The following is a 13,536-nucleotide window of genomic DNA, read 5'->3' on the forward strand; positions in this document are numbered from 1 at the left end:
TAGCTTTCTGAGCACTGCTCCTTTGTCAGGTAGCTAGTGGGGCAAGATCATAGGGCACAGAATTTATAGTAAAGGATCAAAGAGTCATACAACTGATGATATTGAACAAACGTAGATTGCTGTTAAGTCTTTAATCATTTAGAATGGGGATGCATGTTTAATATTCATCCACCAGCATGTCCTTGAATGTTTCATTGGGAAGTATTCTTGTCCATCCTTCATCTGCTCCTTCCAGGACATTGCATACAATGATACACAGCCATCAGTGCACCTACACAGGATACATTGTTTAGCTGTTAGTCTCATTCCTTAACACGCATTCACTTTGCACTTCCTTGGATACTGCCAACCTCCGTGAATGACATAGCTTTCCTGCCCTGTGGCTGAAAAGCTCTGTTAAGAATTGTAAAGGATGTGGTGGTTGAGAGCTGTAGAGTGCAGATGTTGTATCCAATAGTGAAGCTTGTAGTCCATCAATTTGTAAGCCTCATTTGTGAGGCTTGTGTGCAGAGACAGACCTAGAGTGGGTATGAGATAGAAGGTGATGGCACTTTACATTACCGAGTGCAGAGGAGCATTGACCTTTCTCCTGCACTTCTATATCCCATCTGATCCTATGAGCAGCATTGACTCAGGCAAGTTGATTATCTTTGATGCCTTACCCTCCTTCCCCTGGTGGTCCATCAGCTAGATGGACAACCACCTGGTTGTCCTTCTCTCAACCACCCTTTCCATGATGACTTCCATGTCTTTATCAAGAAAGCCTGGTGCCATCTTCCCTTTTTGAGACATTACAGTGGAGAATGAGCTGCTGCAGGGTCCTAGAGTCCAGCTCTTCAACTGCTCTGACTTTGGATGAATTTATTCCACCTAGACTGCTACAATCATCTGGCTTCAGAAACATGCCAATGAGCTGAAACTTTCAAAATTTTAATCCAATCATTTTGAGCTGTTGAAGAAGTTTTTTGAAAAGTTCCAACCATTTTACAAAGCTCTGCAATTATTTCCATAAAGATCCTCAACTCTTGACGTTCGAGTTTTTATTAGGTCTAGATAAGTCAATGAAATTGGATTTAGACTCGATGTTGTATTTATGAACGAATGTCCACATATGGAGGAGAATCTGTAGGATTGTCTGAGAAGTTGTGAGGCAGGTTTAGGATATGCTATAAGATAAAGTTTTTAGTAATCATGAGGAAAGTGGATCTCTCAAAAATAAAATGAACATTGGAATCGCAGTGAATGAAAAAGTGAGTCCTCCACTAAGCATATACACTACTGTCTTATTCCACAAGTAAGCGGGAAGTAACGCAATCATTTTTCCAATTGGTTATACCAAAAATGAATGAGAGGCTGATTTGTGAGAGACATATGATACTGATTCTAAACATGGCATGATTTGATCCCTTTCAGATCTTTTAACAAAAAGCTTGTAAATTATTCACATATGTCCTTGCAATATGACACACCAGTAGTATACTTGAAAATTTCTATAAAATTATCTTGCATAACAAGAAAGGAGTTCTGTATGTTAAGGAGGGCCAATAAGCTGGGGTTCAGGGAGGACAAGTGTGAAAATGAATACAACACAGCATTGCAGGGAACACCATTGCATGTATATGCTTATCATGTGCAATCAGAGGTTGAAACATATCATCCCGTGTGAAAATACTACAGAAATGTGAATTTTTCTTCAGAGAGTGCATATGCACATATAAGATGGTTAGCATTGTGTTGCCATCATATGCTGACTGATTCCTCAATGCCCTGTAGTCTTTTGAGTCAAAAATGCATTAGTGGCACTGTCATGAACATGAAACATAATCTTGGATCTCCTTGTAGACCAAATGTTAATTACAATCTGTGCTTTTTGTTTGAAGAAAAAGACAAAGAGCCAAAAGTAGATTGCAGGTGTAAGTTCAGTGGTTGACTGGAGTGTGAGAGACTCCAAAATGCCACACCTGAAGTGTCAGAAAGTTTCAAAGGCCGAAAATACGCTATCAACTGAATGCTATGCCCCCCTCCCCTTTTAAAGAATATAAAAGGACAGAAGTTAAAACTCACTCAGTCTAACTGTTAACGTCCAAATGCGTGGACTTAAGTGCTGTGAAGGTCATAGCTCTAACAACAGCCTTTTTTTTGGTTAATCATCCATGGACGTAAATGTCACTGGATGGACTAGCATTTATTGTCAATCTCTAATTGCCCAGAATCAGTCACATTGCTATGGATCCGAACTCACTTATGGGTCAGACCTGGAAACTATGTCAGGTTTGATTTTGTCAAAGTCATTAAATGGGTTTTTATGACAATCAGCAGCAGTCACTGTTAGGCCAGGTTTTTAAAATTCCAGAATCTTACTGAATTCAAATTTTACCACCTGCCATTTTGGGGTTCAAATTGATGTCCCCAGACATTAGCTTGGATTTCTGGATTGGTTGTCCAGTCGCATTACCACTAGGCCATTGTGTCCTGTATCGATATACATCTTTTATTCAGTCAGAGGATGCATTCTATTTTGCTCAAAAAACACACAATCTGCAGGCAGTCAATCCATGTAATGTTTTATAAATTCCACTTTGGAAATAGAACCAGTCTGACTCAAGATTGGGATACAGACCTCTCACCGTTAGTGCATTATCTGAGCTGAGATGCCACCTTTGTTTTTAATAAAACCTTAAGTTATCTCGAGAATGTGACTTAAAAGAAGTTCTGACATTTACATATTAATGAACCAAAACCTGCAACCCATTCAAAAAGATGAAAGACTAAACAGCAATCTAGATTTATTCAAAAGATCATTTCAGCTGCATGACACTGTAATCTTTTGCTATAAAGTCTGTGTCTTACGATCCTTCTCCATAGCTACCTAAAGAAGAAGCAGCGCCCCACAAGCTAGTGCTTCCAAATAAACCTGTTGGACTATAAACCGGTGTTGTGTGATTTTTAACTTGATCTTGACATTGCCTGTTAACTACCAATATCAACAATACTGGTGACAACCGCTGTAATGTCTATAGTATTCAGCTATACCATTCATGCATAATTCAGATTCTTATTTGTAAACCTTTTATCATTGTGTGTGTGTGCGTGCTGTTAATTCATGAAATCCTGGTGAAGTTGGCTCTTTATAAAACACATGTTCATTTTGGACTCGAAGAAAGGCATCTTTGAGTGATGGGATCCTTCTGAAATTAACCTTCTTGTGATGAGCTAAGGGGGAGAGTGATTCACCAATGAGAACCAGTTTTGAAGTATTTTGAAAACCGTTTGCTCATTAAACAAATCCATGAATATATGTTTTTCCTTCCTTTGTGAGTAGTAGGGTTGGTTTATTACTTGCATGAGGGAGAAAAGAACAATGCTACTTGCTTAATGCATATTCATTATGTCAGATCCTCATGACTTAACGTTTTCAATCTGATGTACAAATGTTGCTAAATTCTTCAAGGCATTGATACAGAGATCATTTTGGTCATTAATATCTTATCCATTATTCAAATCTTTAATGAGTCCCTTAGAGCTAGTAATAACTCTTAAAAAAAACAGACAAAACACAATGTGTATCAATTATAGGAACATTTCTGAAGAGAGCATTAACTTCAACACTCATCTGTTCATTGTATACCCTACATTTTATAAGGAAGCAAATCAATTTAATGACCTAATTATCAACGGAATAAATCTGAATAATTTGCCTGAGTAATACCCAGCCACTCAGTGCTCCATTTACATAGAGGGGAACAACATCACTTTATTTTAGCCTCATGTGCCTCAACACAAGAAAATACACTGAGTAAGGTTTGAAATAAATTGAGATAGAAGTTGCCTTGAGCAGTAACAAAACTAGCAGAATACTGAGTAGAAATTATTACAGCAGCTATACTGATACAGATATTTTGCCCAAGAAGATTTTCATCTTAGCATCACCATACAGGAGCATTTGGTAAACTGTAAAACTTCAGCTTAAGATAATTTAAGTTGCTGCTACCCATTGTGTAATGTCAGTTTTGTATAAGCAGGGACACACTTTCAGGGTTTAGTGATTAAATTAGGAACTAAGATGAAGCAGAGTGGGATCATCATATACATTAGATTACATTACATTACAGTGTGGAAACAGGCCCTTCGGCCCAACAAGTCCACACCGACCCGCCGAAGCACAACCCACCCATACCCCTACATTTACCCCTTACCTAGCACTATGGGCAATTTATCATGGCCAATTCACATGACCTGCACACCTTTGGAATGTGGGAGGAAACCCACGCAGACACGGGGAGAACGTGCAAACTCCACACAGTCAGTCGCCTGAGGTGGGAATTGAACCCGGGTCTCCGGCGCTGTGAGGCAGCAGTGCTAAACACTGTGCCACCGTGCCGCCCACAAATAATTTTATGATGAGAGCTAACAAAATCAGAACAAAAGCTGGCAAAGATACAATGGATAGAATAGCTGATGCTGCATCATTTTACAATCCTGTGCATCCAATTGGAACTTTTACAAGTGTCCATTGAATGTTTCTTCTAGAAGAAAATGTTGTTGTATAATTATCTAATATAATCATGGTTTCCAATATATTCTATTCTATTGCATTTCACACAGCGTACTTTAAATTTGTATATGAATTTAGAATATTCCTGCTTGATTTATTTTAGGCTGAATGATTTTGTCGGACTTAATGAGTTTGAATTGTTAGTTGTTGCAGCGCCAAGTCAAGTCTGTTATAAATCAAGAATTTAAATTGAAAACAAAGCTTGAGGAGGTTTAATCCATGTTGTCTTAAATTAATTCTGGACCCAATATCAAACAATCATCCATGAAATAGATGGGCTGGATGTTTACCCTTGATTGCCAGAACTCCATTCCTAACTCTACTGGGGGCTAGAATGTCCCAAACATCAGACTTTTGTGGGAAGCAATCAATTAGTGGTTTGCCTCCCTGGAGCTTTTTAATAACAGATGGTAGATGTGATCAGGAAACGGCTGGTAAGACCTTATTTTGAAAAGAACACAATGAGCATAATTGTCTGTACACTACTACATGGAGGCTATCCATTCAACTTGAGAAACCACCTCTGGAAAAATCACACAAAGGCAACAACACATCAGAGCAGCATGTTGTAGTCTGAGATGTCAGTGATTAGAGTATAGAGATTTATCAGCCTTTAATCCCATCAGTTTCCCCAACAACCATTTCCCTACTGATACTGATTTCCTTCAGTCCCTCCCTCTGCCTTCCCCAAACGTTTTGGGCTGTTATTCTTGTCCTCTTCTGTGAAGTCAGAACCACAATATACGTTTAATTGATTTGTCATCAGAAATGACTTCCAGACTACTCAGACTGCTTGGCATCATGATAGCCCACAAATCTACCAACCCAGTTCTCCTAGCTTAGCTCTTCTCTGTTTGGAGAAAGTGAGGACTGCAGATGCTGGAGATCAGAGTCAAAAGGTGTGGGGCTGGAAAAGCACAGCCTGTCACGCAGTATCCGAGGAGCACGAGAGTCAATGTTTCGAGCATAAGCTCTTCATCAGGAATGTCTGGTAGAGGGAGGAGGAGAACTCCTTTATGGTGGGCATCCTTGGAAGAGGCTTGGCAGTAAGGTCATAATCAACTAGGAGAAAGTGAGGACTGCAGATGCTGGAGATCAGAGTCAAAAGGTGTGGTGCTGGAAAAGCACAGCTGGTTAGCAAGCTGTAGTGTTTGAGGCTGCTGGTCCAAGAAACAGCTACATGGAAGAGAGTGTTCCATGCTGCCATCTCTCTGACATCTCTCCTGTAAGACCCTGTGTTTGATTTTACCTTTTGTACCAAGGGTTGCTTAAGGGGATTGTTGCAAGTATTTGGAACAGCGTCAATAAATTGGGATTATCTGTTGGGTTTTCTGATAGTTTAGGTTATTCCATATTCTGTTCTCTTTTGTTTGTGCTTCTTTTGGTAATCTTGTGAGTAATTCCATTTTGTTTAAAACTAAGCTGCATCTCTCCTGGAATATCCATTCTGCACCTGCTTAAAACAACTAGCAATGTTAGGGGCTGAGCCACTTTCTTGCAATGTTTTGAGGGGGTCTGGTCTGGTCCATAACAATATAAGGGATACTATTGGATCCAAGGAGGAGCATACGTAATGGCCAAAAAATAGCAGCAACCTGAGAATTGGGACCAGTTTAGATTTCAGCACTTCGGCATAAAGGGACTGAAGAAGATGGGAAATATAGAGTTTGCAAGTAAGATTGTGGGGAACGTAGAAATGGATTGTAAAAGCTTATTTAGATAAAGGGAGAGATAAAGGTTAGTAAAATCAAACGTAAGCTTCTTACAATCAGAAACAGGGGAGTTATATTGGAGAGTAAACAGATGGCAAATCAGTCTGTAAGTTAGCTCGCTGAGCTGGAAAGTTTGCTTTCAGAAGTTTCATCATTATGACTAGGTGACATCATCAGTGAGAGTCTCCAGTGAAGCGCTGGTGGTATGTCCCGCCTCTTAGTTTATAGGTCTTGGCTTCTTAAAGGTGGGTGATGTCATTTCCGGCTCTATTTTTTTCAAGGAAAGGTAGATAGGGTCTAATCTACCCTATGGTTGATTAGACCATAGGGTACAATGGGTTGCCAATTATTCCTTTGGAATGGGTTGCCAATTATTCCTTTCTGATTGCATAACACCCAGTCTAGGATGGCCAATTCTCTAGTTGGTTCCTCAACATATTGATCCAAAAAACCACTCTCTACCAATTCCAGGAATTTCTCTTTTATGGTGTTACTGACGTGATTTGCCTAATCTGTTTGCCGATTAAAGTCACTCACAAGTGCTGCTGTACCTTTATTGCTTGCTTCTGTAATATCCTGTTTAACCTTTTCTCCCCAGCATTTTCACTATAGGTTGGGAGTCTATATGCAATACCACCTGTCGTTTCCTGCCCCTTGATGTTCATATAGATTCCATTTCACCAGGGCTAATATCTTTCCTCACTAGTATGTTAATTTCCTCTTTAACCAGCAAAGCCCCCTCCCACCTTCCACCCCACCTCCTTTTCTTTTTCATTTTTCCTTCCTAAAAACTGAATATCCCTGGATATTAATTTCCCGTCCCTGATCACGCTACAGACTCATTTCCATAATCCCAATTATGTCATAACTATTTATATCTATTTGTTGAACTAATTTTTCCATTTTGTTATTAATGTTCCACTCGATATGACAAGTCCTTAAGGCTTTTCTTTTTAACATTCTGAGTCCCGCTTGTATAATTTTGCCTGTTTGATTCTTCCTCTTGAATTCTCTGCCTATAGTTTTTCCTATTTTCCATTCTATCTTTTCTTTTGTGCTTCTTCCCAGTTTATCTATCACCTTGCATAGATTCCCATCCCCTTGCCATTTTACTTTAAACCTTCCCCAACCATACCCACAAATACTACTTCTTCCTTCAGAAATAAAAATAACACACCAAACATTATCAGTAAGTTGAGTGGAGGTTCTTTGAGCCAAAGATGCTTTTGAACAAACACAGGATCGAATGTCTTTTAAAACCAGGAGATGTTATTTTCTGTGACTTGGCTGCTCTTTCAGGTTAATGCTTAGCACAAGTACAAATTTGAAGATAGGACATAACAATCAGTTTGCCCAATTTGAGGTAGTCCCAATTTTCTGGTAATTAAACTCCAGTTGAATCACCGATCAAGTGAGAACAGATTCGGGATCAAAGGCTCATATTATTTACCATTACTTTTCTTGGGTTTGCCACTCTCTTTAAAAAATAAAGAGTTTAGCAATAATTGTTATTCTTAAGAATTTAGGCTATCTCTTACACAATAAATCAGGTGGCACATAAACCACTAATAAAAGAATGGAGTGGGAGTCTGTAAGATCTAGCAATCTGAATATTATTTTTATGTCTCCAGCTATTGTCAGAATAAAGAATTAATGTTTATGACTCACTCTCAGAATAAACTCAGCAGTTGCTGGAACTTTTGAATATGTTGCCTTGACATATTGGACAATGACAACCTTTCATTAGAGGTGACTCAGTCTAGTTGTAGTTGATTTTTATCCTGAACAATTACAGAGTGTGTGATTAAACTGTTGCCTTTTCACTGCAATTGCAGGAGGGTTGGTGGTGTTTACAAAGGAAACTAATAATTTGGTGACTACTAATGGCATGCTGTAAACAATTATGTATGTTTATCAAAAAAACTCATAAAGCATTAACTAAAGTAACAAAAAGAATTTGGTTTTTTAAATGATTTAATTTTAGTTACAAGGATTTATAACCAAATAAATGCCAAGAAGGAACATGTACTGCTGGATGTATTTACAATCTGCTTTGAAAATTATTCATATCAAGACAGTCAAGTCTTATAATGACATCTGTAAAATAAATTCATATTAAGGCCAATTATTTAACTTGCCTCAGTTAAAATGAGAATTATGAAATTAAGTAATATCATTATTCAAAGGATGCAGAATCCTGCAATGGAAGCAAGTTCTCGTAATACTATCATATGTGTTTCATGTTAAAGTAATTTTTCTGGTATCTCTCTATTATATTATCAAAGCCAATAACTTACTATTTTTTATTCACGGGTGGGATGTGGGCATCTCTGACTGGGTGGTGGTGGGGAGCTGCCTTTTTGAAACCACAGCCCGTCCACATGCTGTAGATAAGCCATAATACCCTTAGGGAGGAAATTCCAGGATTTTGGTCCAGAGACAGTGAAGGACAGTGAATAATTTCCAAGTCAGGATAGTGAGTGACTTGGAGGGGAACTTGCAAATGGTGGTGTTCCCAAGTATCTGCTGCCCTTGTTTTTCAAGATAGAAATGGTTGTGGGTTTGGAAGGTGCTGTCTAAAGATCTTTGGTAAACTTTTCAGAGTATATTGTAAATAGTACACACTGCTGTTACTGTGCATCGGTGGTGGAGGAAGTGGTTGCTCATGAATGCAATGCCAATCAAGTGAGTGGATTTGTTTTGGATTAAGTCAAGTTTCTTGATTGTTGTTAGATTTGCACACATCCAGGCAAGTGAGGAGTATTCCATCACACTCCTGTCTCATGCCTTGTAGTTGGTGGACAGGCTTTAGAGAGTCAAGAGATGAGTTATTCATTACTGTATTTGTAGCCTCTGACCTACTCCAGTAGCCGCTGTGTTAATGTGATGAGTCCACTTGAGTTTCTGGTCAATGGTAACCCAAGTGTGTTTATAGTGGGGAATTCAGTGATGGTAACACCATTGAATGTCAAGGGATAGTGATTAGATTGGTTCTAATGGGAGATGATCATTTGCCTGACAAAGTGTTGTGTGAATGTTACTAGCCACTTGTCAACCTATACCCGGATATTGTCCAGATCTTGTGAAATTTGAACATGGACTGCTTCAGTATCTGAGGGGTCACAAATAATGCAGAACATTGTGCAATCATCAGCAAACCTCCCCACTTCTGACCTTATGGTGGAGGGAGTATCATTGATGAAGCAGCTGAAAATGGTTGGGATACTACCCTGAGGAACACCTGTAGAGATGTCTGAGCTGAGATGATAGACCTCCAACAACCACACCCATCTTTCTATGTGTCCAGAATGACTCCAACCAGCAGAGAGTTTTCCACCTGCTACCAATTGTTCCTGGTTTTGTTAGTGATGCTTGATATCAAAGGCTATCACCCTCATTCTTATGCATGTGATGCTTCTGTTGAAAGAGAAGCAAGAGTGAGAGAGACATCTGCATGTGTCATGACTGAGAATAATTTCTACATGCATATTAGAATAGAAATATATGAATTTAGTCATAAAACCAGAAAGGCAGATTGTCATTCCACATAGTGGGGAATTAAGGATGCATCTACAGACTCCAATGCATTTTACTGTAGGAAGAGCAATAGAAGAGGAAGATGAGGCTTTCCCATAAGATAATTTTAGTACCTTGTTTATAACTTGGACTATATGGCCTGTGGATTGAGAGTTGCTGTGGTTATTTCTATGTAATTGTGTTTAAGCATGAGAAAAGAATATTGTTTAAGGGAAAGTATCATTTCGACCTACACAGTAGTAGTGATGAAAGTAAGACTCACAAAGGTCATAACCTCAGTCACTTTAATCACTGATTTCCCTAGAGTTTGATTGTTAAGTATTGTACCATAATTAACTACAGCGGCACAATTCAAATGCAACAATAGCAGTTTTAATCACGTAGCATGTTTAATGATATAAAATGCCCCCAGTACTTACCAAAGTTAATCTGAGCAAAGATAAGAGAAATGTTTAGGTGAATTCCAAAGAAGAATCTTCCAAATGTTATTAATTCCCTGATTCTATCCAAAATGTATTTCTTTTCCTTTGTCAGCTGAATTTGAATAACTTAGTTGCCTGCAAATATGTTTGTTGTAAATATGGGATATTGTGTGGATAAAAGGTGCATTTTTTTTCTTTATTCATTCCCAGGATGTGAGTATCGCTGGCTAGGCCAATACTTATTGCCCATCCCTAATCGGCTATTACTTAATGAATTTAAATTAAAAAGAATCTTTACAATCAACTCTTTCTATGAAATGAGGTGAATTGGCCATGCTGAATTGTCCATAATGTTCAGGGATGTGTAGGCTAGGTGCATTAGGCAGGGGCAATGTAGACTAAGAGGTTAGGGGAATGGATCTGGGTGGGGTACTCTTTGGAGAGTTGGTGTGGACCTGTTGGGCCAAATGGCCTGCTTCCACACTGAAGAGATTCTATTCTCTTCTATTTTTATTTGTTAAAACTATGTCATCTTGACCACAGTCCTGGCCAGATATTTGCAAAGTTCAGTGCTGAGTCAGAGTCATCACAATCTGGATTCACTAGAGTCAAGATAAAAAAAAAAGGCACAGATGAGGTCTTTAGCAGCAGATGATCTTAAGCAAGGGCAGAGACAGGCAAAATCAACTGGGTGGAAAAAGACCATGAAGAAAATGTGTGATCAAATGCTCACCTCAGGGTCAAAGAGGATTTCAAGCAAAGATATTTGCCAGAGACGCCAATATATTTACACATTCCTTTCTCATAAATTTTATGTTTAAAATTATAACTTCATTTATGAAATTTTATTAAGGGTAATACATTATACATTTGAAATAGACCTTGAATGCATAACAGCTTTAAAATAAGTCTTTCTTCTTTGAGTCAAGGGAAGAATCAGAGAAACAAAACTGTCTTCAGAATATGTATTCAGCTCTTCAAACCTACTTATGGATGAGTCAAAATACAGTAGCTTTGATTTGGTGATAACTTAGTCAAACTGAGATGTGAACTGAGGCTTATTTAATGGATTTGTGCACAAAATATAACTTTATGGCTTTGAACTTGATGCATTAGTTCATAGAGCCAGAGAGTCATAGAGATGTACAGCATGGAAACAGACCCTTCAGTCCAACTCATCCATGCCGACCAGATATCCCAACCCAATCTAGTCCCACCTGCCAGCACCCGGCCCATATCCCTCCAAACCCTTCCTATTCATATACCCATCCAGATGCCTTTTAAATGTTGCAATTGTACCAGCCTCCACCACTTCCTCTGGCAGCTCATTCCATACACATACCACCCTCTGTGTGAAAAAGTTGCTCCTTAGGTCCCTTTTATATCTTTCCCCTCTCACCCTAAACCTATACCCTCTAGTTCTGGACTCCCCCACCCCAGAGAAAAGACTTTGTCTATTTATCTTATCCATGCCCCTCAATTTTGTAAACATCTATAAGGTCACCCCTCAGCCTCCGACGTTCCAAAGAAAACAGCCCCAGCCTGTTCAGCCTCTCCAGCCTCTCCAAATTCTCCAACCCTGGCAACATGCGTGTAAATCTTTTCTGAACCCTTTCAAGTTTAACAACTTCCTTCCAATAGGAAGGAGACCAGAATTGCACGCAACACTCCAACAGTGGCCTAACCAACGTCCTGTACAGCTGCAACATGACCTCCTAACTCCTGTACTCAATACTCTGACCAATAAAGGAAAGCATACCAAACACCTTCTCCACTATGCTATCTATCTGCGACTCCACTTTCAAGGAGCTATGAACCTGCACTCCAAATTCTTTTTGTTCAGCAACACTCTCTAGGATCTTACCATTAAGTGTATATGGAATAGAACAGATCTGCAGATGGAAAATTGCTCATGCAGACACAGAGACAGAAGTTGTTCTCTATTTAAAATTATTTTACAATAGGGTATAATGAGAAGGGTGAGACTTTTTGGTGTTCACTTGCAATAAAATATAAAATGAATAGTCGTTCCCCATTAGTGTCAGAGTTTCCCTGCTCCAGCAGAATCTTTAAGAGGGGAATATTTCTCTCTGAGATGGGAAATTAAAGTGTTTCACTGTATTTTATTGAATTTGTACTGTAAAATACATGTGACAATAAAATCTAAATAAAAAATAATGGTGACTGAGATGACATAATTGGTCATCGTGTCCAAAAATCAGACATTGAGAAAATTCTTGACATTAAGAGAAACAATCCTACATATGTACTCATGCCTTTGAAAGCAAGTGCAGAATTTTGCTGTTGAATGGTGAGAAGCTTAATCCCATCCATTTGTTTCTCATTAATACCTCAATTTACTGCATTAACATTGTGTGTCCAATTTTCCTCTCCAAAATAAAAAAGGTTAACAGCATGAAAACTCAGCCAGTAAAACTGAATGAGTACCTAGCAACTTGTCTCAAAAACACCCATTGCAGCCATCATGTGTCAGCTATCTAGTATTGGTTTGTATTGAACTGCATCTTGTGTACATGATGCTTCCATTGTCAGTGGGCATATACTTATTGGACCTTGCATTTGTGCAATTTGACACTGCATTGTTAACATTGAATTATGTTCACTGCCTCCTTGTAATATCCATGATGAAGAGGTCCGGGATTGGACTGGGATGGACATATGTTGGTCTCTAACATGGTGTTGTGTAATTTTTAAACTCGTGGTATGACAAATCTCATTTGTATAAAGGAACTTAAAAGCTGAGTCTCATGCTGTCAATTGGCCATGACTATCTATAGCAAGTACTGGAAGATTAGATATAGCTGCCATATCCTCACACAGATAAGGTGCACTCCTGGTTAAAGAGACTGAGTGCAGGTATGACCACATATCCAGCAGCTTACATTGCTCGAGCTGAATATCAAGGCAGTGCCTCGGAGACATCTCAGCTGCTCACTTGCCAGAGACACCACACTGGTGGTAACTTTGAAGGATCTCATCTTTTGTTCCAGCCTACCAGTGCCTCCAGCACACCTGCCTGATGTTGCTCTGCCTGTCTCTACAGAATGAGTGTGTCAGTAATGGCTGAGACCAAGGCCATGTCTTTTCCCTGAGGCTGAACAGGTGCCAGGTCCCCCGCAAGCCTCTGAATGCCAGACATCTTGGGTGTTTCTCCAGAAGCATTCTAATGCTAATCTCATCAGATATACTCGAAATTTAATGTAGATCGGTAGGAAGATGGAAGTCTCTGTGTTGGCAGAGGTTCCAGGTGAACACCTTAATGGGCTTATATGCTTCACAAGCTTCCTCT

The 13,536-nt window shown here is 39.1% G+C and overlaps 1 protein-coding gene across 1 annotated transcript in view; it reads left to right on the plus strand.

The window, feature by feature from the left end:
* Nucleotides 1-13,536, plus strand: part of myo16 (myosin XVI) — a 375,473-nt gene that overhangs the window by 162,579 nt on the left and 199,358 nt on the right. The window contains exons 11-13 of the mRNA XM_043691191.1: nt 1,728-1,769; nt 4,970-4,989; nt 8,759-8,776. Coding sequence (XP_043547126.1) covers nt 1,728-1,769; nt 4,970-4,989; nt 8,759-8,776 — 80 coding nt within the window. The remainder of the gene's footprint in view (nt 1-1,727; nt 1,770-4,969; nt 4,990-8,758; nt 8,777-13,536) is intronic.

The sequence above is a fragment of the Chiloscyllium plagiosum genome, chromosome 6 (genome assembly GCF_004010195.1).
Source record: "Chiloscyllium plagiosum isolate BGI_BamShark_2017 chromosome 6, ASM401019v2, whole genome shotgun sequence".
Lineage (NCBI taxonomy): Eukaryota > Metazoa > Chordata > Chondrichthyes > Orectolobiformes > Hemiscylliidae > Chiloscyllium > Chiloscyllium plagiosum.